We start from the raw sequence: 27,497 nt of genomic DNA on the forward strand, positions 1-27,497 counted from the left end.
TATATATTTATACTTTATATAGTTTTCTTATATTGAGTTATGTTTACTTTTGTCTAAACACAGTAAAATTCTGCTCTTGCTTCATTTATAATTTCTACTTTAATATTTAAAGTAAAAAAAACAAAAACAAACATTTCTCTTGTGGCAAATCCAAACACTCATTAGAGTTGTGTGGCAGAGAACAAGCATACCATATCTTGTCTGGTTTTCTTTTGTTTTGGTGAGTCGACTTCTTAAATTCTATAGTGACATTTTTTGGGTGGCGGAGACAGGTGACTGTGAAAACCTTCAGCAACAATAACTTGAAGTAATTTTTTTCTGTTTGACTTTATGAGTCTCTCACATCATTGTGTCAAACAGAATGGCAGTGCAGGAATTTTGGCCCAATCTTCGTTATAACATTGCTTCAGTTCATTGCGGTTTGTGGGCATTCATTTATGAATGCCCACAAACTAAGCTTTGGCTGCTGAACAGATGTCCTCACAATTGACTCTAGAGTATTTTGGTATGCAGAAGCGTTCATAGTCGATTAAATCACTGTAAGTTGCCCAAATACGGTGGCTGCAAAACAAGCCTAAATCATCAAGCCTCCTCCACCGTGTTTGCTGTATGATACGGTGCTGGTATGAAGTGTTTTTGCGGATGAGCTGTGCTATGGTTTGATTTTTGCATTTTGTTCAGGTGCAACTTTGCAATGTAAAGCTGTGCTGCCATGACCTTTTTATCCTGGCAGCTTTTCCAAACAAGAGCTCCTAGGAAGAATGGACATCCCAGCATCCCAGCAAATGATTGTAGCAAGATGTTGTCTGCATGCAATTCAATTAAGTTATCTTTATATAGCCCCAAATCACAACAACAGTTGCCTGAATGTGCTTTATTGTAAGGTAAAAACCCTACAATAATACAGAGAAAATCCCAACATTCAGATGATGCCCTATGAGCAAGTGCTTGGCAACAGTAGGAAGGAAAAACTGCCTTTTAACAGGAAGAAACCTCTAGCAGAACCATGTTAATGGCTGTGCCATGTTCATGCATGCTCAATAATCCAGGTAAAGAAATCCCAGAAAGTTGATTCTGTTCATCTGGATGCAGAATTTTGAGTGGAAGGAATGTTCATCACTCTTCCAAATGATGTCTTCAGTCTAATCTGACTGCAGGTTTCCCCAAAAGAATAAGCAGTACAGATGGATGAGGATAAATGACAGTGATAAATCTCACTAACTTTGATGTAAGGAAATGGAAGCTTTGTTACAAAAGATACAAAAACATTTTTGGACTCTATACATAGCTACTCCCTTCATAAAAAATGTACAATAGTTGATTTTGGATTTGCAATAAAAAGCGAAGCTACTTTAATTTACAGGCGTGCCAGTTGCTCTCTGCTAGTCACTCCATCTGCCAGTTTGAGGTTGAAGTTTGCTACCATTAGCTAGTAATTAGAGCTCCACCCTCTTATCTAAATATGCTTAATTCTGTCTCCAAGAAAACAACCACAGGAGAGGCCAAAAAATTGTGTGATGTCACAATGATTACATGATTCCATCTTTTATACAGTTTATGGCGTTGAAACAAGCAACATCTCTGCTCATCCCACCAGAGCTAACACCAATCTAATTCATGTTATGGATATAGTAAATGGACTGATTCTTATATAGCACTTGTTTAAACCCAACAAATGACAAACAAGTACAATTACTTTTGCTTACCACTCAGTTGTCATATCAGTGTGTATGTGACATTTCACTTTTAATGGCCAGTTTGACTGGATTAGGCACACCTTTAGCGTACTGTTAGCGTACTGTTCAGGCTGCAGTGCATGTGTTACTGTAGCTCAGGATTCCATGTCTGTCTAAACACATGTATACAATTGCAATATATTTTAATATTTTGTGTATTCATATATCTGTCCATGTCTCATGATCTATCTGGCTTGTTCCTGTAATCGTACAAGAACAGCCACGCAGCTTTCCTTTTTGACAGCTCAACCTGTCGGTCCATCCAGTGATGATGTTGTTATAGTAACAGGGCATAGAAACTTAAACTAAACAGCAAAACCCCAGAAGAAAAATAAATAGGATTTTTAGAACCCTTGAGCACTTTCTCACAAGCCAGTTCTGTCAAATCTCCAACACACACTCTCACACAAACACACACCCGATGAAGGATCACAGTTGACCTTTCTTTTTGTCTCTTCGAGTCTCCATGGACAGATGATTTCTCTCCCTGTCTTCTCTCCATCTCGTGCGCTTTTACTAAAAATTGAAATATTGATCTTAATTAGAGTTTGCCAAGCTCAGCAGCTCATGTTGAGGGTTTTAGACAAGAAGCAGCAGACATCTGTCTAAGGCACTTACATCTTCAGCGTAAGAGAGCAGCGTGGGTGAGGAGGGGGGAGGAAGGGGAGGGAGGGAGGGGATGTGTGGTGAGAAGAGAAGAGTGATGGCTCCCTCTCTTCTGCTTTTTCTGAGAAACATGTTAAGCTCTCCATCTCCGCTCGCTGCTGTCAATACCACTGAGAGAGAAGTCAAGTGAAAAGTGACATGCACACACACAACTCAAATACCTATCCTAGCAAAATGTATTCATCACAGTCTGACTGGCAGTTTTGTGGCAATCTGTACATGAGCAAAAGTTTTTAACTTGGTCACATTCATCATCTGAAGGATCTCAACCCCAAGTACGTCCTTGATGAAACAAACAGTATCCTAAAGAAAGCAGTTCTCTTGTCTATTTGAATAGAAATACTTTTAACTGGGCTCAACATTCACTCTCAGTATCCATTAGTGCTGTAAATTTGAAAGTGAGGACCTTTCCAGAGTAGTAAACAACAGACTCACGTTATCGTGTGGATCAGAATAAGTGGTTCTTAAACTGATGGGCTTAGAGACACTGCAGGTGAGGTAAGTTGGATGGCAAGTAGCAAAATGCACAAAATGAAAACAACTGGAATAAAAATGTTGTATTTTAAAATTTACAGTTTCACTACCGACCACTTCAGGCTGGCATGGACACTTTGATTGATAGATGTACTGCATTAGGCCTCACCTCCGCTAATTTGAATAACTGAATTAGACCTCTCTGCTTGCAGCTTTTAATGCATTTATTGGTCCGTTGCTTGGCAAAAGTTAGCCGTTATTTCTGTTTGTGCGATACCCTCGTATAATGGATACTGCTTGGTAGCTTAAGAATGCCATCTGCACTGTAATCTGGACACAACCTTGTTAAAGTGAATTGTTAAATGTTGTCATTTTTATGCTTATTGTTTCAAACTGTGTGATCAAAGACATTCCTTTGTCTCTGACCACCTCTCCAGCCACTCTGGTGCTGGGGGAGGTTTTTATTGTAAGCACATGCTATCTGAAAGATCTGTTTCTTGTGTTGTAAGCTTCCTGCTTTTATGATCCTTTTGGTGAGCAGAACCTGATGGTCCAATTTTATTATGAAGAATTATTTGGAGGAATAAAAAACAAACAAGCAAACAACCCCCCAAACAAAAATAAAGAAATAAATCAAGAAAACCAAACTAGACCTGTTGGCTACTACCATAGAGATTGAAAATGTGATGTCATTCAGGGGTAAAACCGCAAAGGATTCTGGGAACTCGTGGCAAGAGGTACTAGCGCACGCAGGCTTTCAATTGAAATCAGTTACACAGCGATAAAAAGAAACACAAAAAAATGTCAAGAAGCTGTTGTATTATTAACTGCAATAGCCGGTCACATGACAGCCACGGGAAGCCGACGGGTAAAGAGATCGGTTGTTATCGGATTACGTCGTTGAAGAGAAATTGTTCAAGCCATGTTTCCGAAGTAATAAAGAGCCAACGGATGGCCTGGATTGCAGCCATTCAAAGACCAAATATAACGTCCCAGAACACTCCAGCTAACATGTTAGTCTGCTCCAAGCATTTCCACAAAGGTCAGAGTTTTGTAGTAGTTAATACGTCATTTTTCATAACATAATTAGTGATATAGGTTACAAGCAAGTCTGGCGCTGAACAGAAATTGTTGCGCTATGCTCCTTTGTTTATTGTGCATAAATAGTGAATTGTCCTGACACAATATTGCGTTTCGCTTCTGTTATTATGGTACACTGACAAAAACATATACTTTTATTCACAGGATAAAAGAGTTGTTTTGTATCACTAATTGTCCAGTACGATTACAGCATACAATATTATTGTCACTGCTACATTTCTGTAACGCGTACCAGAAATTATTTCTACTACTAATTAATTACCGTTGAGCTTAAAGGTCCTATTAATAAACGGTTAACGAATGTGTATTTATGAAGATGATTTGTGAGACTGGTAAACTTACCTTTGTTCGTACGATGGTCTTTCGTTCGACACGGTGCATTTCAAGGTCCTGTACCCATCCGTCGGTAAACTGTACCTGGGCTTGTTGCAGTGACCTGAAGTTACTAAACTTCATGAGTGTGTGCACTCACTCCAAGAACCGTATAATTATAAATGAGCGTGGTGAAGTTGGGCAGCACGCTAATGTCTTTTGTCCACTCTGTGTGCTCGTAAGGGTCTGACCCTTTCACTCCTTTGATTTTTTTCCTCGTGAAAGTCACGTGGTCTGTCAATCTCTATTGGTGGGAAGAGGATTTTAGCACTGTCTACTTTCTATAGTTGGTTATGCAGCATGAAGTACGAAGAGAGAATGTATACAGTGTATAGTGAACACCAAATTACACCTTGACTGGGTAAAATAGCATTGACTTAATACTGTTGTGTAATCATTAAAAAAAATCATTAAAAAAACATTGTTACAGTTTTTTTTTTCAACCTATTTTTTGTACAATTACAAATGGTTATTGTAAGGTACTGACATTATTTAATCTAAGTGATGGGTACGAAGCAAAACTAGCTTTGATACACAGAGTTTTCCAATACCTTGTTCTGCCAAACACATCTCACAATATCAGATTTTTAATACAAATGTCAGGGTTCCTGGGTCGGTGACCCAGTGTTTTTAGTTTTGTCACATTTAGGTTATGTTGCCACATCAATGTTCTCACTTCCTGCTTTTCCTGTGTCAGCTCGTCTCTTGTGTTATTAGCCAGATTATGTTCAGCTGTGTACTCACCGGTCTCTCATTATCATCCTCATCAGTCTGTGTATTTAAGTCCTCTTTTTCCACTCGTTCACTGTAGTGTCATTGATGTTAATGTCGTCTCTCCGTATGTATATTCAGTTAGTCAGCCAGCCATTCATCCAGTCTTTCAGCCAGCCAGCCAGCCAGCCAGTCAGTCCTTCGTTCCTGGCCTGTTCATCCACGATTCATAATAAACCATCTTCAGTTCTTCACTATCCACCAGTCCTGCATTTGGGTCACTTCCTCGCCTCCACACACGACACTCCTGACAACAAGAGTTACTGAGTGATTCTTTTATTTTTTATTTTTATAAAAGATATAGATCTCAAAGTCTATAGAAAATGTGAAATAATGGTATCAATAAAAAGTTGTTGTTTTTTTTACTAGTATGAACAACTGTCAACAATATGTGCTGTACTTAAATTGCACATAAAAATGATGACAGTACAGCAGAGCACCAACTGTAGAGCCATCTGTGAGTCAAGGTGGAGGGAGGAGCTTGACTCAAGCAGCAACCTGGCTGCATCCCTGTGAGTGACTTAGTTTGTTGTGGGAAGTTAGACAAGTTGCCACAGCAACAGAAACATACGGTGAGGCTATAGGAAAGTAGTGACTGAAAGAGATCCAAGCTAAACTGGAAGGTGTCCATAACCCTAACTACACATACGCATAGTTTTAATGAATTATTCATTTAGTTTCAGTATATTGTCACACCCTATTATACAATATAGCCTACTAATTTCCAAAGTTGTTGTCACATCACAAAATACACAACTCCAGCTCTCCACTGAAAAACTCAGAAATGAGCCACACTGTCACACTTAATAATGGATTGCATTTATATAGCGCTTTTCAAGACCCTCAAAGCACTTTACAATTCCACTATTCATTCATTCACTCTCACACACTGGTGGAGGCAAGCTACAGTTGTAGCCACAGCTGCCCTGGGGCAGACTGACAGAAGCGAGGCTGCCATATCGTTCCATCGACCCCTCTGGCCAACACCAGTAGGCGAAGTGTCTTGCCCAAGGACACAATGACCGAGACTCGAACCGGAAACCTTCCGATTACAAGATGAACTGCCAACTCTTGAGCCACGATCGCCCCCAACCACTTAGGTGACATGCTCCCTTGCTGCCATCAACACAGCCAGAGGGGCTTAATCCGTTATTTAGTTTCTCAAATTAGCAAAGCAGTGTAAACATAGACGTGCGTCATCAAGTCCAGTGACATTCTGTCATGCAGATACTCTCCTAGGATAGATATTCAGTTAGAGGCTTGTTTCATAATAAACTCCATTGTGTTGATCATAACCGGGGAGAGCAGTGAGTACCTGCGCATAAACACTTGTTAAAAGGAAAAGCTGACTTTCAGAGGAGCTGCTGTTGAGAATAAAAAAGTTAAAAGTAACACAGTTATAATAGGATCATGTGAAAAGACACCTAGCTGTGTTTTGCCAAACACATCTCACAATATCAATATCTGATCTGAAAAAGAAGAAGTGCTCAGACATACAATAAAACACTCTTCAATGCCTCTATGTGATTCTTTTCATGTGCTGGATGGAGGCTGTTAGGGCACAAGACATGTATAAATATGTGATTGTATAGTCACGATCTAGCTGTGTATCAAAGTTGTATTAAGTGTCAAACTACTTTTTTGTTGCCATCACAACTGCAAGGTTAAATAGCACGTTTATGTTGTAAAACGCACACACACAATTTTTGGTCCCCATGAAGATGTTAATACCCGTCCACACACACACACACACACACACACACACACACACACACACACACACACACACACACACACACACACACACACACACAGTCAACCAGAGTGTAACAGTATGATAGGCAGTAAAGCAAAAGTCAGCAACTCACAATATGCTTTTTTAAATATGAGATATTTCTGCATTTTGTGTTAGAGAATTTGAACTGGCTCAAGAGGTACATGGTCTTTTTTTGATTCAATTACAGTAAGACTTTAAATTAGATTGTCAGAATTATAATACTGTTGGCTCAAGAATGACATGCTTTCACATTTAGAGTCGTGGTAAGAAGTTTACGCACATTTATGATGGGCATGAATGTCATGGTAATTTGGGGCTTATAATGATTCCCTTGAACCTTTTCCATGGCCGAATGAGCTTCAATGACCTTAAAAACAAGTATTAGGTGCACAAGTTTCAACTTTTATTTTAAAAGGCTTCAAAATATACAGTGGGGCAAAAAAGTATTTAGTCAGCCACCGATTGTGCAAGTTCCCCCACCTAAAATGATGACAGAGGTCAGTAATTTGCACCAGAGGTACACTTCAACTGTGAGAGACAGAATGTGAAAAAAAAATCCATGAATCCACATGGTAGGATTTGTAAAGAATTTATTCGTAAATTAGGGTGGAAAATAAGTATTTGGTCAATAACAAAAATACAACTCAATACTTTGTAACATAACCTTTGTTGGCAATAACAGAGGTCAAACGTTTACTATAGGTCTTTACCAGGTTTGCACACACAGTAGCTGGTATTTTGGCCCATTCCTCCATGCAGATCTTCTCGAGAGCAGTGATGTTTTGGGGCTGTCGCCGAGCAACACGGACTTTCAACTCCCGCCACAGATTTTCTATGGGGTTGAGGTCTGGAGACTGGCTAGGCCACTCCAGGACTTTCAAATGCTTCTTACGGAGCCACTCCTTTGTTGCCCGGGCGGTGGGGGACAGAAAAGCTTCTTACAGAAGACGTTACAGGTCTGTGAGAGCCAGAGATTTTCCTTGTTTGAGGTGACCAAATACTTATTTTCCACCCTGATTTACGAATAAATTCTTTACAAATCCTACCATGTGGATTCATGGATATTTTTTTTTTTCACATTCTGTCTCTCACAGTTGAAGTGTACCTCTGGTGCAAATTACTGACCTCTGTCATCATTTTAAGTGGGGGAACTTGCACAATCGGTGGCTGACTAAATACTTTTTTGCCCCACTGTATATTTTGAAGCCTTTTAAAATAAAAGTTGAAACTTGTGCACCTAATACTTGTTTTTAAGGTCATTGAAGCTCATTCCGATAAAAACCCAGAAAACCATAAATTTCACACCCGAGCCTCAACTCTCATGGCCCGGTATCAAACAACTCACGGATCGGTACCGGTCCGTGGCCCGGGGGTTGGGGACCGCTGAAGTAGTACATGTGTCACACTGACTGTTGCCATCACAATGCTTTGGTTAAATTGCAGGTTTGCCTCATAAACCACAGGATAAGGTGCCACACTTGTCACACTCACACACAAAAAAATGTGTGTATTATAGATTCAATGCAACTGAGTGTTATTACAAAAATGGAGACGGCTGGAAGGTAAGTGCTGAAGGTTGTTTCAATGTCAGAGGGAACTATTAACACTTAAACATGAAAACACACGTGGACCTCGAGTTAATAATTTTTTGCCATATTTAGTAAACCTGACTAAATAGGTTTAGTCAGGTTTAATATAATTATTATACTTATATAATTATACTTTAGAGTGTGCCTAACTGTGTGTTAGGGGGCATCCTATACTACATTAGAGTAGTGCTTGTGTTACACAATGTCAGTGTTGAGGCTTCGGACTGTAGGTGGGGTGATTTCAACATTACAGGAATATTCTGAGTATGGTCAACATGGAGATTAACTGTGTTACCTTTTTAAAGTAACTGAGATGATGGTGTACCTTTAAAAACCAAATAAATACATACATAAAATAAAAATGGCAAGAGGAACATATGTGTAACAAAACAGAGGTGCAAGATAAGATACTGGACAAGTGTAATATCTTAGCTCTATACAGTGTGTGAGAGATTGTGTGTTGTACGGAGGGTGAACTAGAAGTTTGGGCCATATTGACATGATAGCATTACACAGTTCCTGCAGATTTGTTGGCTGCACATCTACGATGTCTTTCATCCAGTGTTTTAACATTTGTATCCTATTCATTTATTTATTTTTAATCTTTAGTTCTGGTTCCATTTGTATTCTGGCTGCTGTTTAAATTTTAAGTATTCATTTGTATTTACTTCTTTGAGTTTAATCCATCTTCTCTACTGTTCCATTGTATTTTCTTTTATGCATCTTTGCGTTTCCTTTTTAGTTGCTTACTGTTTTATTTTGAAAGGCATGCATCTTTGGTGCTTTGTAATTAGTTTTACTTCTTGTGTATATATTGTCCAAGTCTGCCCCTGTCCTTCTTTGCGTTGTCCACATTGCTGTGTGTCTCCCTTGCTCTGCTTTCCCTGAGTTTCCAATGCATTTTCTGGATGTTTGGACTCCTTGATGTGGTGCCCGGTTATCATCTGGATTTTGGACTTTGGGATTTTCTGGAGCAAGAAGCATTAAAGCTTGTTTGAAGTGTATTCCTGTCTCAAGAGTCCTGCATTAGGGTCCATAAAGCTTTTCCTCCACACAGTGTTTCATGACAGATGTGAAGCAGTAATACTGCAACAAGATGTTCTACTTTCTTCCCCTTTCTGATGCTTCATTTGAACTTAAACAGGTCCATTCCTACAAGCCTAAATGCACTGAGTCACAGCCATGTGATTGGCTGATTAGAGATGAGGTAGAATAGGTTTATCTAACAAAGTAGTCTATAAGAGTGTGCATGTATACTTCAGTCAAGACCACTGTAGTCAAAAGATCATTTGAAATGGAAACATTATATATTTGGCAGCTCAGCGCATACATTGAATTTAAATGTAGGAAAAGGAGCAGCGTGATCCCAGCACAGAACAGAGGAGCTGTCAGTGACATCAGATATGACATCTCTGTGGAGAGCATCCTCACACAGAACATGACATCGTGGTTTGGGAACAGCTGTGTTAAGGACCAAACAGCTCTTCAGAGAGTGATCCGTACAGCAGAACGCTGCTGCAGGATTGCTCTCCCCCCGCTTCAGGACACGCCGGACTAGAGCAGCGCAGATACTGAAGGACTCGTCCCATCCTGGCACAAACTGTTCCAACTTCTGCAATCCGGTAGAAGGTCCCGCATCATGGAGCTCCCCCCCCCATTACACACACACACACACGCCCTCTCACATCATCCATAACTGACTGAGATAGGACCCTCTTCTAGACACTAAACCCACTGGCACAATGTACATTTCAAATTCCTTTCATTTTAAATATGTTTATATTGTCTATTCTGTAAAATAGATTGTGAAATGTACAGAATTCACCTGCTTGCTGCATACATGCTACTACTGCACGTTTACCTAATGTATATATTATATATAATCCCCCCCTCTGCTTTTGCACAAGTCGAGGAGCGTGTCAGGTTACATTTCACTGTGTGTTTTACTTGTATAACTATGCATGGGACGAATAAAGAACCTTGAACCTTGATAAGTCAGGCACTACATGAAAGGAGCTGGGGTGGAGATGAGCTGCAAAGTGTCTTGCAGATGTGCAGCCACTGTAGGAGCTGAGCATGACTTTATTTACTGTGTATGGATGCTCAGCCTCTTTGAGAAAGTGTCTTTTCTGCTTTATGTGTTAAAGCTGTAGTGGCTAGGAGCCAAACACAGGCGCACACAATGTGGCGAAGGTGTGCTTATGTTTCTCATCTCCAGAATTTAAACCGTTTTTGTTGCCACCACCTGCCAAGCTCCCACAAACCCTCTAGGGTCATTTCACAACACCACAACTCCAAATCAATTCAGTTTTATTTCTGTCTTGTCAATTCACAACAACAGTCATCCCAAAGTGCTTTAGATTGTAAGATAAAGATCCGGATTCAGATTAAAAAAATAACCAAAAAAAAAACAACTGACAACACACATTCAGAGTTAATACTTTATTTCTTTACAAAACTGGCATTGTAAACATCTAACTGATATGCAAAACATGTTCATAGACAAAAAGCATAAAACTTTCAGGCCCTGAGTGAACTCATTCAAGATGGATACATGTGCCAGGACAAGCCTGAGCTCAGAACTCACATAACACTAAACCTGATAAAATCCTTTCGTGTCCAGTCCCACTGGTTTCTGTGATCTTACAGACGAGGCTTGATCTGCAGTTTTTTCTCTGTGGAAGAAAAAAAAAACACCCTGAAGATTAGGAGGAAAAAAAAAAAAGAGTATTTGCAAAAATTAAATGACAAAAAGGTCCAGTTAGAAAATGACAAATTGTGTGTTTGCTCATGTGCAACTGACTCTGTTGAATCCTGCTCAAACATTGAGTGATGACATCTCAGTTGATGAGCAAATGAGGAAGAAGATAGAAACAGTACAACAGCGATGAATGAAGGTAGGTGGGAATGTGTGTGTGTGTGTGTGTGTGTGTAGCCTGGCAGTGATACATTGCATCTGAGCTAATTTATGCAAAGTGAAGAGGAACTTGTTTGGCTCAGTTCCACCTTTAATGAGGCTCTGGGCGGTGCAGTGTGTTAGTGAGAGACCAGTGTGTCATTAGTATTACTTAAGAGCACAAACCAACTGGACAGAGGGGGTGGACGGATGAGCCAGTGATGGTCTGTGTGTGTGTGTTTTCCTGGCACCCACAGGACAAAGCTCTAGTCTAAAATGTTCTTCATAGCGCAAAACAAAACAACACCTTTGATTTCTAGTTTCCAGGTGTTTCTGAGTCGCTTCAATCTACAATTCTACATGTTTCTTACAGTGTGAGGGAACTCTGCAAGGAGAAACTTCCAGCTGATAACACTTCTTTCCATACTCACCGAAGTCCTTCGAAAATCATGTCTTGACAGCCATCTTAAAACATCTTACACCACCATTTTCATTCACCTAAACTAACTTTATTGTAACTAATCACCGAGAAATATAAACCGCTTGTATATGAAGGCAGTAATCAAAAAGTTTTCAAAAGTCCCTTTAAAAACAAAACCTTTACATAACTTATAATCTTCAGTTCAAAGTCAACTGCCTGAGAACTTTGTCGTTGTGACTTTACTTATTTTGAGATCTTAAAATTGCAGCCGTGCTGAAACCTGTCAGTGTCTACTGCAAGATTATTATTAAAAAATATTTGGACTGGGACTGTGTATTACTGGATACGGTGAGAGGTCAAGATGACCCAGGTCAGTCAAAGGTGCTGCTTGATTCCAAGTAAGATGAGGCTGGGGCCTTTCTGTGTGGCAACTGTACGTTATTTGAGGGGCTGTCACAGGGCAAGACGAAGGGTACACCTTGGACAGGTAATTCACACTCAAATCTGGGGTGAAATTAGAACTGCCAGGTAACCTAAGATGCATGTCCGTGGACTGTGGGAGAAAGAGTACACAGACATGTTAGTGTACTCTGACTTTGTTAGTCCAAGGTATACACCCTGCATCTTGCACTATGACAACCCCCTCCCCTCTGTAATCCTATATTATTAAAAAAAAATGGATGGATGGTTATGAGAAACAGACTCTCTCAGGTGAAAAACACCAGCTTTATGAATATGCAGCAGGAATAGGAACAAGCTGCTGTGAAAGTTACTGACATAAGTTGACATGTCATTAGAATCCCAAAAAGCAGGATTCTTCTCCTTTTATTGGCCCTTTAGTCAATGAAATGATGAACAGCTAATCAAAACTGGCAGCAAGAGCAGTCTGAGATGGCGTACCTGTGCCAAGGCTGAAAATGGTCTCCACATTATGCAGGAACTGGGTTGCTTGATTATATTTGATAAAAGGAGTATGCAGTACCTTTCTTAGGCTTTCTTGAATGACTTACTGATGGAAACATCATTTTGTCATCATACATTCAAAAAGTAAGAGTTAAAAAAATCAAGACATACATTTCTAAACATACTGGACTAAGTAAAGTCTTCATGTGGCACACAGACTTTACATATTTTTTCCACAGTGTGCTTAGCTAACTTTTTAGCAGTTTTCTCGCACCGTGAAAGTGACAAAAAAGTTTTTCATGCCTTCAGTGAGAATAGCTGAGTTAGAATTGCAGTGAGTGATATTAAGATTATATACAGTAGAAAAATGGTGGTTTTCTACTGTTTAGTAGAAAACTGCCTTATTGATATCAAGAGTCGTGACTGGTTCTGTATGACTTGAACTACTCTTTAGCATAATGACTTTATCAAGGAGAAAATGTCATTTTTAAATGGATACTTAGAGCAAGGAGACTATCCAACTGTCCAATTCTAATTTCAGTCATTTTTGCCGTCACTCTTAATTATCCATTGCCTTTTACTTGTTTAAATCATCAGACAAAATTAGTGAAATCATAACACAAACTGTGTGAAAAGATAGATTTGTGGAATGTGTGGTCAAACAGGTTGAACACAGATGTTAGATGCAAACAAATGCTGCACTGGAAGTGACAACCAGTTGGTGAGTATGTGTATGTTTAGCAGGCAGGGGCAGGTGGATGGGTGAAGCCTGGTGAAAGCAAGGGAGGGGGATGGGATGGCCTCTGTCCTAATCCACTATCTTTCAAGTCTGTCAACAGAGAGCTCAGCTGTGCCATCCAGCCATAAACTGAAATATTATTACCTCTGTCCTCTGAGCATTATTACTCCTCCACTGAGCGTCACCAGACACACTCTAAAGCTCACCTCCTGATCATTATTATCTGTCTACAGCTCAGACAGACCACCACTCCCCAGTCCCACGAATTAAGCAATGATGTATTCATGACAAAAAAGAACCTCCTACAAAGCATCTGTGGACAATACACCTCTGTGTCAGCACTTTTACACCAAATGAATCGCAGTTAGTCCTCTTAAGGAATATTCTATGACAGCTTACCTTTTGCCATGACTGCTAATTTAAACATTCTACCACATTTGGAGATATGAAGTAACAATGACTCTCAGAATCTATGGTTGTAAAAAAATCTACCAGATTATCTACAAGTGGAAAAACGTTGATCCCCACAACATTGAATGAAACATTATTGTGTGCACATCACTGTAGCAGAACATGACTGGACAACTATTAATAAAAGACAATTCAGGACACCAGTGTGTAGAAGCTTTGAGTTCAGATAGTTCATAAAGATGGGATCAGAAGTATTTGGACGATGGCACATTTTGCAGTTTTGCCTCTGTACACCACCTTGCTTTTCAAACGATATGTGATTGAACTTTGTTTGCCTGCGGGACTCCAGAAGCAACTAATAGGTACTGGTAGGATAAGGGGGCCGCTGCTCTGGAAGTACCTTAAGCAAAAACTTCAATGGAACAAGGCTTTCGATTGACCTCAAAGTGATTCTGGCAAACTGTCAGACGAGTCAGGAGTGAAAAGCAGCACTCTAATCACACTGTATACAGTGGAGTTGGGATGCTGCTGACTTCAACTGAAGGTATATGAGATTCGCCCTCAATTCCCTAAGACTCTGGATGTTGTGAGGCTGTCTTGTATGACATGTCTCTGCAATGTTGCATACAAATCTAGGGAGGTGCCTCTAGATTAGCAGATTTGAATGATGGCTTCCCTGTTCAACAGGACAGTCCATCCTTTAGTTGAACCTCAGATTTAGGAGGAACAATAAGGGGTTTTTGGACATTGGACAAGCTCTTTATCCTTTTGAGGAGACTTTGCACAGTCTACATATATCTTACTGACTTGGACATCGCAGTATCCGGTGGAGGCACTTCGGCAGTATGGTGTATCTGGCTTGCTATAAAGCACCATTTGGCCCCTGTACAGCCGCAGTGAGGCGGACTCCTTGCCAGTGGGTTTTGGACTCCATTAAGGCTGCCCCTTTTCATTGAATCTGTTCAGAATTTTTAACTGGCAGAATATCTAGGAATAGCAGGGCTCTAGAGTGCGACCAATTTGATCGCAAATTCAACCAAATTTTTCAATGGTGCGACTAACAAAAATTCTAGGTTGCACCGGTGCAACCAACAGCTGTTCGAGTCTCCGTGTGGTCAACAACATACACACATTATGCCTCTATCGTGGTCTAAACCAATCAGAGATAGTCAGCGGCGGGACCTCTCTGATTGGCCGTGGTCCAGATATTTCTGTAGTCCTTTGTGTGTACGTTCAAAAGTGCAGGTGGATAGAGGGAGGTGAGTAGCTTGAATAAAGCGATATCAATTCATTAAATCCTGAATCGACTTTTATTAATGTATTTTGCCAGAAACGCTCACAAAACTATTTCAACAACCACCAAACAGCAAATGAGAGCAGGTAAGCAGATTCTGCACAAAGACGTAAACACAGAGCGCGGACCCGACGCATCAGAATCAGCTTTCTCTTTCTCGGTTTTCTCACCCGATGGCACGTACGTGTACACACCCTTGGGGCTGGAAGCCGACAGCTCACTGATTCTGATGTGTCGGCGGGTCCGCGCTTTGCGTTTACATCTTTTTTGCGCTAGATTCTGAGCTGCAGGTTTTGTCTCTCTCCAACCAAAATTCACTGAACCAGCAGCAAAAGAAGATCCGAACTGTGCTTCACATTTGATAAATGTCGTCATTAATTCCCTCTGACTTCTGCTGTTTTGCTTCCACCATGAAGCAAAACAGCATTATTCATTCGCTTATTACACACCAGTCTACCGTTGTTTACAGCGCTGTCGGCCGCCGTCTATATATATATATTTTAGAACTCAAATAACCTCGTGCAAGAGAGCCTAATTTCTGCTGTTCAATACTGAAGAAATGTATACTTTTTAAAATTATGTAAAATTGCAGAATATTTTTAAGGTTATCTGCTATAAAAAGCCAGGCCAGGAAAATCTGATTCATGTTTTTCTGTTTTATCCTCAGTTACTTTGACACAAAGGCATCTGCTGTGATGCTCACACCTCTGATGAAGTCTCACAGTGTCAGTACTGATAGATGATCAGAAATATAATACTTATGACTGTCTGAGGCAAAATTGAATCGAATCACCAAACAGGTCGTAACAGGAGGCTGATGTGATGATTAAGTTTAACATTGCCTACAATATTGTCAAAGAATGCCAAAACACTTTAAGCACAAGCACTTTTTCAGTAACTTATCTTTCTTGTAGAACTGTGCTCCAAATAAAGAACTTTGTGTTGGCAAGATTGTTAGTTAATCCTTTACAAATCAATATTGTCTGTATGGACAGCAGTTTCCCCCCTTAAAAAGTGCACATGTAAAACTGCGGTGTTAAGTGATGCGGGTTAAAAATTTGGGTGCGCCTAACTTTTGTACTGGTGCGCCAGTGCAAACGTGGCAAAAGGTTAGTCTAGAGCCCTGCATAGGCAGGTGGTAGACTTTATCTCTGATGGCCTTTGCTTTTTATAGTTGATATGGTTCTTTGTAACCCAAATAATTTTCTTAGGGATTAATAAAATATGCTGATTCTGATTAGCTTCATGAGGTGGTGACCTCCAGCTTGCACTGCAGCAGTTTAACGCTAAGTGAGGGGAAAGACAATAAGCACCTCCATAAATTCCAGATATTTAATCTGCTCAGTTTGCCACGAGATAATGACAGAATAGGACTCCATGAAACTGTTTGTCCATCAGTTATTCAGTTACAATTGAACCTCTGGAACTAGGGACTGCAATTCAACTGCATCTTAATTATTTGACGAAAAACAATCAAGGTGGTATACAGAGACAAAATTCCAAAAACTGCGTCCAACTGTCTAAAAAAAAAAAAAAGACTTAAGTGCTTACTGAGACCTATGCACCTTTACTCATTAATTTATAGTGCAAAATCTTTGCTACTGTATAAAAAGCAAATAAGCAAAAATAATGCAGCAATGACTGCATTATTAGAGCCAGAAGGTTATTCTTGTCCCTTCTGGCTTCTCAATAATCATCAGTCAGACTGTATGTGTTTCTCTACTAAACCTCTTAATGTTTGAATTCAGGTGTTCATTGAATTGAGTCCCATTGCCACAGGTGTATAAAATCAAGCACCTAGCCACGCAGTCTGCCCTTACAAACATTTGTGAAAGAACAGGTTGTTCTGATACTGTAATAGGATGCCACCATTGCAACAAGTCAGGTCATGACATGTCTTCTCTCCAAGATATCTCACGATCAGCTGTAAGCAGTTTAATTGTGAAGTGTTAATGAACCACAGGAAGTCTAACACTACGTAAAGTTACAGAGCGGGGTTTCAGAGTGCTGAGTTGTAAAAGTCACTGACTCTCTGCTGATTTAATAACTACAAACGACAAAAACTGAACTGAGGGATTCGTGACATCTGTTTCTTTGGCTGAGCAGCTCCTGTAGTTGTAATATGAAGGTGACCTGGTATTTTTTGTCCATACAGTGCACTATGTTAACTTATGTGACCATTGCTCTCTGGGTTTTGTTGTTGATGCTTATACCTTTGACTTGCACTGCATCAGTAGGAAGCGTGTCTGGTGCATCTGCCTCCTCTGGAGAGCTGGAGAGGGAGATAAATGAGGGCAGCACCAACGAACCTGTGGAGGGCATCCCCAGTGATGCTTGAGAATCCTGTGGCATCACAACAGACAGATGGGGTCTGACAGAAGGGGGGAAAAAAGCCAACAAAACAAAACATAACATAATTAGTCACATGACCAAAGTTTTACAAGTCATGATAAAGATCGATTTAAATTTTAGACCTCTTCAGAGGATCCTTGGTGCGTGCTTTCTTAGCTGGAGGGGTCACACTGTTGCTGGCGCGGCGTTTGACTCGTTGGCGGTGCTGCAACTTACAGCGTGAGCCATGTGGGCAGGAGCCCGTCTTAGAGAAGTCTGGACACACTAGAGTGTGTTTCTTCTTACACTGGTGATAATAAAACACACACACAATCAGGTTTGTAGTTTCACTGCAGACATGAAGAAAGTGACAACTTGTGTCATCACAAATATGGTCAATATGAGTGGATTAATGTCTAACATCTATAAAACATGTGACCTAGTGTACCTTTATTTGTTTAAGTCTGTCTGTCCACATAAGAGACATGTTAAATATTCATATTACGCTGACTACTGTCATGCTTGTCACTACAGTCATCAATCTTGAGATTGTACTGCATAATGCAACCACTTATTTAAGGGGGTGTTTTTGTTTTGAGTTTGTCTGGGATGGGCCACACGTTCTAACTCCTCAGGTTCAAGTCTCTTAGAGAAACACTCTACACCCAAAACATCTCAAATCCAGGAACCACACACACCACGCAGTCCTCCCAGAGATCTGCTCCTATGTTACTGGTGCCAGAAACCACAGGACCCCTCAAAGATTTCAGGGGTCAATGCCCAACAAGTCAGTTTGCAGCATGCGAGGGACTTGCACAATTTCAGGCAGGTGGCATAAATAAAGGGGCAGACTGGTATAGTTTAAGTATCAAAGACTTTCACTTATTGGAGGATGGTAATGAATTTCTGACCATAGTTTATTTTTCTTCCTGATGTGATACAAAATTTTACTAATCTAGAACATTATGAAACTCTGTTTTGGCAGCTTGGAATATTAAACAACACTGTTCTGTATGTGTAGTGGTATTGAAGTTACTATCAGCACCAGTATAAAAACACAGTAAGAGATGACACTTTATTTGAGATGTAATTAAAGACTGCTTCATGAAGACCTGCACAGCATTTTAGTCATTTTAATGGCTCAATCTTAAGATCTGAAAGGAAACCGTAAAAGACAGAAATCCATTTCTGAGTAGTCAGCTGATTTCACATATACTGAACAGGCCTATGACAGGATTTTAAGTGGTAAAAGTGAGGCCCACCTCCTGATTAGGTGCTTTATATGACCCTCCTTTGTAAGTTACCTCTTTTAAAGAGACTATGTCTGTGCCACCCGTCTCTTTTTACATGCAAGCTGAGAAAGTGGGTCATTCTGGGGAGTAGTGTGCAAGAGAGAGCGATGCATGTTTGCAAGTGAGTGTGTATGACAGTGTAATACGGGTGTAAATTGGTAGCTTCATTCTCCACGAGATCCGATCCCTCCCACCTGTCAGAAAAGCTAATTATATTCACTCTGGGGTACAGGCTGCAGGGAGCGCGCGCATGTGTGTTTGTGCGCATCTGTGGAGGGATGACGAGTGCAGGACTGGGAAGCACACCAGAAATAGCGTGTACCAAGGGTTGGTGTGTCTGTGTGTGTGTAGGGGTGAGGGATCTCAGGATCGATTTTCCAAGAACACTGTGGACTCTTGGTCAACTCTCTCTGGAGCCCAGTGGCCCTGACTTGCTGCCATCAGAGCTCCTCTCACCATCCTCACACTGATGTTCCTGCACCCCTTGGTGCCAGGACGGCCCAGGATCAGCTTGCTGTCAAATGTTTCCCTGGATCATCTTATAGGGCTGCGGTTTTGTCACACTTCTCTAAACTAATCAGGTCCTCTACTGGGGCCCATAATGATGATTCCCATTTGGTGCATGACGCCACCATGAAACCTAACAGGTCTCCTGTTATGATGTACCACAAGGCATCATTTTAATAGATTCAGCTCATTTTTACTGGTACTGAAACAATTCTGCAATCATAAAGAGATTCAAGTTATACTACTATAAAATACAAATCACTAGATTTTCAGACTTTGACAGATTTTGTTTTGCATTTTCACTTGACGTACATTACCAAAATGGACAGAAACACTGGCAAGTCTTCACAAGCCTTGCAAAACCACAAACTTCTCTTACACTTCCACAGCTTTGTTTGTAGCGATGCTGTGCATTAAGCTGAGCATGCACCGAGCAGGTAAACTGCCTGACTAATCACAGACTTGCTTTAATGCTCTCCAAATTTAACAAGTCTCTGCTTTATAAAAACTTAAAGCAGATGGTAGCTGCAAAAAGCACATTGTTATGCACTTTTTTAAGCATACTATTTGTGTTTTTAAAAGACTTTATTAGTCCCAAAACAAATATAATTGTCACTATTTGGCAAACAGTTGGTTTATAAGAGACAAAAGTTACCTAACACAAATAAAGGTCATGTTTTCAGTTCAACATTGATATTGGATGACTCTTGTGACATCAAATTTGAGCAAATATTTTTCAGAAAGTTTGGTAGCGGATAAAGTGCTCAGTGCTGTTCTAACACTATTTAAAATGTAAATAAAAACAAAATGAAATGATTTGCATTTACAGAAAGAACAAATCTAATGTCTAATGTCAAAACTATAAATTGTATTTAAAAAAAAAAAAAAAATCAATGCGCTCCATTTGTTTTAGATGCCAAAAAGAGGTTTGAAAAAAAAGTTGAAACATGGACATATTTACTACTGCGCTGCATCTCCTCTTTTAAAGACTACAGTGTCTCAACATTTCAGAGCTTGCTTCATGATGTTTTTAATTTGGCAAGTTACTAAATGTTTTCAAGGTTTGAACTGTCACCCACTAATCTGAATTACATTTGATATTTTCCTTTTAATAATTACACAGGGTGGCACAGCGGCTAGCACTGTTGCCTTACAATCAAAGGGTCCTGGGCAGGACAAGGGTCTCCCTGTGCCAGCGTGGATTCTCTCCAAGTACTCCGGTTTCCTCCAATAGTCTGAAGACATGCATGTTAGGTTGAATGGTGATTCTAAATTGGCTCTAGGTGTGAGTGTGAATGCTTGTCTGTCTCAATACTCTAGGCCTGCCACAGACTAGTGACCTCTCAAGGATGTACCCTGCTTCTTGCCCTGTAACAGCTGGGATGGCTCCAGCACCACTGCGACTGCAGTGAATAAGAGGGAGAAAATAGACGGATGGACAGAAAATAATTATACAATAACCAGTTGTGCAAAGGGATAACTGGTTTTCTTTAGTTTTCCCTTTGCTCGCATGTTTTTTTAAAAAATGTGTTGCTGGTCTCATATTTGAAATATATTATTTTTTCAAAAATAATTAAATTTTTTATCAAATTGATGTATTGTTTTTTTCATCAGTTAGAATGAAAAACAGGACTTTAATGATTTTTGGATTATAGCATTGTGTTGTGTTTTACATTTTACATTGCCTTCTAACTTTCTTTCATATTGCTTATATAAAACAATTTGGAAGAAAGCTAGGATCAGTCCTGACAACTGACAGACAGCTATGCAGAGACGGGAAACTCTGCACACTCTGCACATCTAAATACACAATGTATGTAATAAAAGGATCATGTCTCTGTCACATACATCAACTTCTCCCAGCATGTGCTCGCAACCCTATTATCAAAGTTCTTAAAACTGCCACGTATCTATCAATTAAGAAAGAGGACAGAGTCCTCAGGACTAGGCTGTGTTAAAACTGAAGAGTTAAAACAGGGAGGTAGTTGTATTGAAACAAAGTGTCAGAGAAATGGACTGTAAAAGCTCACTCGTCTTTCCTGAAGCTCCATACATCCTCATTTTCATAAAAAGACAGAAAGAGCGAGAAAGAAAGAGAGAGAGAGAGTAAGAGACGAAATGGGAGAAAAGAGCTAAAGTGGACAGAACATCTTTATCCCACACCAAGTTAACAATTTTCCACTTGATTTAAGGAATGCTGGGATGTCTCTGGGGCCTATTAGAGAGCTCTCTGCTGGGCCAAAACCAGGAAGAGTCAGCACATTTACCAAGAGACTGAAAGAAGGCGCAAAAGAAGCAAGAAAGAGAAGAAGGGAGGGAGGGTGGGAGATGGAAAAGACAGTAAAATGAAAAAAGAGGATATCATATGCATTTACAACTTGGGCATTAAGCCAACAATCGTTGAGAGCAACTTACAGTGAATGGAAGAGAACAATAATTGAGCACAGGTTGACATATTACTAAGATTACAAACTGAAAAAGGGAGAAAAAGGAGGAATTTACCATGTCGCTACACTTCAGGCTGTGATCAGATCGACATTACTATCCTCCTAATTTATTTCAATAATGCAGTGCGAGTGCCGATGCAGAATTCTTAGGTTTACGAACGAGCAAAGCGCTCCTGTTGCATCGAATTTTAGCAAAAAAAAGGGAACCTGGCTTCACTTGTTGGGCACAATTCTAAGATCTTTTTGCCTGTGATTAGTTTATCGTTTATGTACAGCAAACATTCTTGATGCTCACTAATTTACAAAATGATCATTTAGATAGGAGGAAATAAAAGCTGCTCCGACATCTTTAGGAATATCTGGTCACTTGGTGTCAGGATTTGGCAAGGATGTGAAATTCAAGCGAGTCCTCCAAGACCAGAACTTATCTCCGTATAAAATATATAAACAGCACAACTGCATCAAGACAAACCTTTGAGTTTTTACTAACGAAAAACAAAAATCAGGATATCACAGTACAAGAAAAAATGGGTTGTTAAAGTTTGGAGCGTGGCCCAACTTCAAAGACCAACACAACATCGCCACTAGAAGCCCAAGACAGACAACGCACAGTGAGAGAGGCTGTGCTCTCTAAAGCAGCTGCATAGGGCCCAAATACACACACTAAACCAACTTTCTCTCAGGCCGTGCATCAAGGAGCTCAAACCGAAGTGTTGACCCTGGATATACCTCTACACAGCAAAATCTCCAGTGTTAAATTAACACTAGAGAGTGTCTATATGGGTCCACTCCTCTGAGTGTTAAATACAACACTGTTGAGTGTTAAATTAACACTGTTGACAGTGTTATATGTTTAAAAGTAACCTAGTCAGTTTTGAAGATTAACAATGGCTAACCCTGAGCAGTGCTGATTTTCTAACACTGGAATATTTCTAACATTTTGAGTTATTGAGTTATTAAGATGGACTCAGTCAGGTTCTGTGTAGCAGATTAGTAACAAACCATATGAAGTCTTGCAGCAAACTACAAAAGAAAACTGAACCTCGAGCAGTTTTTGAGCAAAGTCTGTTTTCCAGTAGCCAAATAATGTTAGAGATTAGTATTTTCACTGGGCTCTGTCCTGGCCCATACCCAGGTGTGCTGACACACAGCAAACTTCAAGATGTTTTATCATTGAACAGAGGAACTCTGTATCAACAATCTCACCCTGAATGATGAATTCAGAGAGGACAGACAGAACATGATCCTGACTGGTAACCAAAGTCAAATCAGTTATGTTCGTTCATCTTTATGGGCTTGTTCCCTTAACTTTTTCATCATTTTCTACATTTTATATCTACTTTTTCTCTGTTTTCCTCTTTATTTCCTATATTTATTTTTATTTTCACTTGAACAGACAAGGAAAGACTGAAGGTGAGAGCAAACCAATAGCGTATATACAGTTTTTCCCCCGCTGGTGGGAAGAAGGTGCATATAAAAAGGCTCAATTCGCTTTCGTTATCATGAGGCCAAACAGCAGCTCAGACAGCTCTCTGCTGAACACTGGCTCAGATGCTGTTTCAACCACCTGAAGCAGAGAAGAGCCTATGAAAGCCAACTATTTAGCCAATCTTCCAAAAACTATGGATGACTGGCCACGGCCAACAATCACAGGTGACTGTGGGTTTCATGTGTTAAGAAACCTGGAAGAAGATAGACCTCATGAAGGAGCTACAGCCAACTAAAAATTAAATTCGGGGAGTAAGATGCAGTGGAGAAATTTAGGAAAGCAGAGAAAGAGCTGCAAAGGGGGTGCACATGAGACAACACTGGGATGATACAGGATGGTAGTGGGTCTATGAGGAGAAGGATGAGGAAGGGGGAGGAGGATGGAGGATGGAGGACAGGAGCAGACTTAACCCCTGAGATGCTGAAGTGTCTGCCTGCCTGGCCCATAGTGCCATCCTCAGCAGTTTTCCCATCTATAATTACTGCCTGCTATCCATCATAGAGCCGCCAGAGCATCGCAGCGCACCGCTCTATAAACACACACACACGCACTCAGGCACAAACACACACAGGGGAAAATCACAGACCTAAGCACTTCAGCTAATAGAATAAATATTAATATCCCTTTTGTTTTCTATATCCTCATTTCCCCATGCAATATTTAAATGAGGTCTGACAGTGTGAAAAAGCATCTGTTTCACACTCAAAAATAAGCACAACGAAGAGAAGGGAGCCAGAGATGGATGCAAAAACACAAGGGTGGGGTGGGAGGTGGTGGGGTGGGGGCAGGAGTGGAGGGTGTGTTTGAGGTTGACACGCGGGCAGCAAGTGCGTGTGGTGACTTAAGGATCGTGAGTTCAGTGGAAGTGGTTTTCTTACCCATCAGACCCTCAATGTGTCACTCAGACACTACAGTTATGCCATTATGGACCACCACCCCCTGCAGCTGTTCCTGCCTGTGTGTCAGTGTGTACATGTGCGTTTCTGTGTGTGTGTTCGGGGGTGGGGGTGGAACCACTTGTTTACCTAAGCCTTAAGTTCAGGGAAACTTTATACATGTTATATAATCCGTATGCTCAAATTGAGGAGCACAGCTTAAAGAAAGAACTCTGAAATCAGATCACAGCGTCAGTGCAGGACTGAAACCAAATTTAGAGCCAAACTCACAGGTTTAACCGTGATCCACGTTAAACCTGTGAGTTTCAACTGATCATTGCACGTGTCTCTAATCTCACCTGCACGATAACCGGCCAAAAGGTGTCCCTACAACATCCAGCTCAACCAATGAAGAGAGAGAAAGTACAAAAGTGACAGGAAATAATCCCCAAGCACCGGACATTCATGGATGTTGTTTTCCTAGCTAAATCTGGTCAGGCAGTCATGGCTTTAAAACAGACGTCACCTTCACATCTAAATTTGAGAAGTTAACTCAGCATGAATCCATGCTTACCCACTGAGCAAATTCTATCAGTGTAGTCTGAATGCAAAAAGCAGAATGATGGCAGTAACGCCAAATCCAGACTCAATTCTGATTACTTAATTCAAAAATTAGCTTAAACAGAAAAGAGAAACAGCCAAGTTCACCATGAAGAGAGTGACACATTAACAAAAAACATCAGAGATCCCAAAAGCATACATGGTGGCTGGAGTGAGGAGTTTTTAAACACTCATTTTCACTCCGAAAGAAGCTTTTTGTCTATTTTGACTTCTGTCATTTCGACTGCAGGGACTAATGAACAGCACAAGTGCAAATTATGTTGTTTTACACATTTGTGATGCTGCTCCATGTGCAGTGTGCAGCAGAGACCTACACCATGTGGACATGGGTTTAAAAAGCTCTGTGTAAAATCTATAGATTACCAACACACCATCATGATAGAACCTGCTGCGATCATAAACAAACTGTGGCATAGAGTCTGTAAAATCTAATGCCCTTTAACAAATTAAAAATGTTTTTGTGCATTTGTTTGAGTTTTTACCTTCTCTCCCTCAGGACAGTAACCTTTTACAAAGTCTTGGCACACTTCAGCTTTGCGGGACACGTAGACATGACTGTAGGGACAGTCACTGTTGTTACAGATGCCCTTCAGGAAGTAGGAACACACCGGCATCTGGGAAGAGACAGACATGTGCGTGTATACCATGTGAACCTGACAAATGTTCACAGTGCTTAGTACATACAAGCAGAAAGTAAAGTGTGGAGGATGGTTTATGAATTAGAGAACCCAATGACAATACATAATTTCACAGCAGTGTTTTATGTAAAACCATCATCACAGAGAGGAAGATTGCAGGGGTGATGAGGTGACATGAGATTATACAACTTTATAAACAGACATGCAGTTCTAAAAACCACCACTAGACGTGTCCCGTGTGCCAAGTGATCTGTCACACCGAGCAGCTAAATGACCTTAATTGCAGTTGACAGCAGCGGAGCAAGAGTGAATGTGTGTCTTGACAGCATGTGTGCAGAGAGATCGACTGATTTGGGTGCAGGGGTGAGCCTGGTGGTGACCGGTCTAAATATACCTCTGAGGGGGATTCAGTGAAGAAAGATGAGAGAGGAGGCGGATTGTGAGAGGGACTCCACCTCGTTGAGATAGGATCAGTTCTACCTAATTAACTGCTACAGAAATATTTATCCAGGCTGAAGCTCGTACAGCTCTCATGATTTGTTTATGTGAACTGGATGTGTGCACAGACTGAGCCAAGGGTGGAGAGCAAGTGGTGAGCGAGATGGTTGTTGGGGGGCCATGCCAGGTGGAGTTGGTTCAGGGGTATTTGGTTTCGAAGTATTTGTGGTAATGGGGAGACTGGACGGTGGGGTGCAGGAATTGGGATTCTACACTAGTGCCTGGATCAAGTTCGGAGGGGTGCTAGCTGCATAAGCCTGCACCCCCTTTCTGTCCACATACAGTCCTGCTTAAGGAAACTGCATGAAATCAGAGCGGGTGTATCCCATGAAGGGAGGGGCCAAAGGCTTGGGGTGGGGGTCTGGGTGTGGGGGAAACTGGCATTACAAATAGACAGCTGGGCTCTCAGCACTTACAGGCAGCGGTGTGACAACACACATGTGCGCAGAGCTTTGTGTGTGTGAAGGGTGAGGCAGCAGAGCACCTGTTGGAGGGCTACTTGTCTCAAAGAGAGAGGGAAAAAAGCTTTCCCTTTTTTAGTTTCAACACTTTCCCTGTTTGGTGTTGGTGAACAAATAAAATGTATCTATTTTTCTTTTAAAACGGCTACAAGAACATTCATATATGGCCTGCATTTGTATAGCACTTTTCTAGTCTGTAAGGGCCCCAAAGCGCTTCACACTACATTCAGTCATTCACCCATTCACACACACATTCACACACTGGCGATGGCAAGCTACATTGTAGCCACAGCTGCCCTGGGGCGCACTGACAGAGGCGAGGCTGCCGGACACTGGCGCCACCGGGCCCTCTGACCACCACCAGTAGGCAAACATGGGGTTAGTATCTTGCCCAAGGATATTTGGGCCTCCTGTCAATAGCCAGGAGGCAGCCTGGGATCGAACCACCGACCTTCTGATTAGTGGCTGACCTGCTCTGCCACCTGAGCTACAGCCACCCGATATACTGCACATCTTTGCCATGGTGACAATATCCTCCAAACGACAGATGAATTGTGTTTGTGGATACAGATTGGTGTGTAATATTTTCAAGAGAAAATCAAGATAATGTCTCCAATATTTTTTTTTCCTGCAATTTGAGATGTACTGAAGATATGATGCAAAACCTTTATCTGTTCACAGTAGTTAGTAGATAAAGTTGCTGTTTTCCCTCCTAAAAGATCAGATAAAAAAAAAAAAAAAAAAAGAGCACCAGATTTGGCCAAACTCAACCTGTGGAAAAAAATTATTTTAGATGCATTTATCACTTTAATCAGTCTAGCTAATACCCATCAAACCACTCACATGACCCCCCTGCAGGGTAGTTCCGTTTTTCTCCTGTTACAAACTGCAATTCACTCTCACATTAGAGAAAACCAATAATCCAACTAAAACCATGACAGCCCCTCACAGATTTCCAAGATAGGAGCTGGTTTGCAGATGGAACAGTTGAACAGGTTGTACATCTAACATTTAAGCTGCTTGTTTAGTCATGACCCCCCACCCCTACTCCGCCCCACAATCAGGTCAGGTTTTCCTCACTCCTGTCAGTGCCATGGAAACAGGAGGCATGCCAAGAGTGTAAATACGATCCATGATGACTGTAACCAAAAATGTGTCATCGTATAGTTTCGCACTGTACCCAACCCT

The 27,497-nt window shown here is 40.8% G+C and overlaps 1 protein-coding gene across 2 annotated transcripts in view; it reads right to left on the bottom strand.

The window, feature by feature from the left end:
* Positions 1-10,895: 10,895 nt before the first annotated feature.
* Positions 10,896-27,497, bottom strand: part of zc3h3 (zinc finger CCCH-type containing 3) — an 82,595-nt gene continuing 65,993 nt past the window's right edge. The window contains exons 9-12 of one of the 2 annotated variants that reach the window (XM_085386222.1): positions 25,195-25,326; positions 17,625-17,788; positions 17,364-17,521; positions 10,896-11,161 (exon numbers count right to left, since the gene is read on the bottom strand). In XM_085386222.1, coding sequence (XP_085242348.1) covers positions 11,130-11,161; positions 17,364-17,521; positions 17,625-17,788; positions 25,195-25,326 — 486 coding nt within the window. In that variant the 3' untranslated portion in view covers positions 10,896-11,129. The remainder of the gene's footprint in view (positions 11,162-17,363; positions 17,522-17,624; positions 17,789-25,194; positions 25,327-27,497) is intronic. The other variant, XM_085386223.1, reaches the window with a different exon arrangement.

The sequence above is a fragment of the Rhamphochromis longiceps genome, linkage group LG17, assembly GCF_057381845.1.
Source record: "Rhamphochromis longiceps isolate RC_006_pf linkage group LG17, R_longiceps_female_GT1.1, whole genome shotgun sequence".
Taxonomy (NCBI): Eukaryota; Metazoa; Chordata; class Actinopteri; order Cichliformes; family Cichlidae; genus Rhamphochromis; species Rhamphochromis longiceps.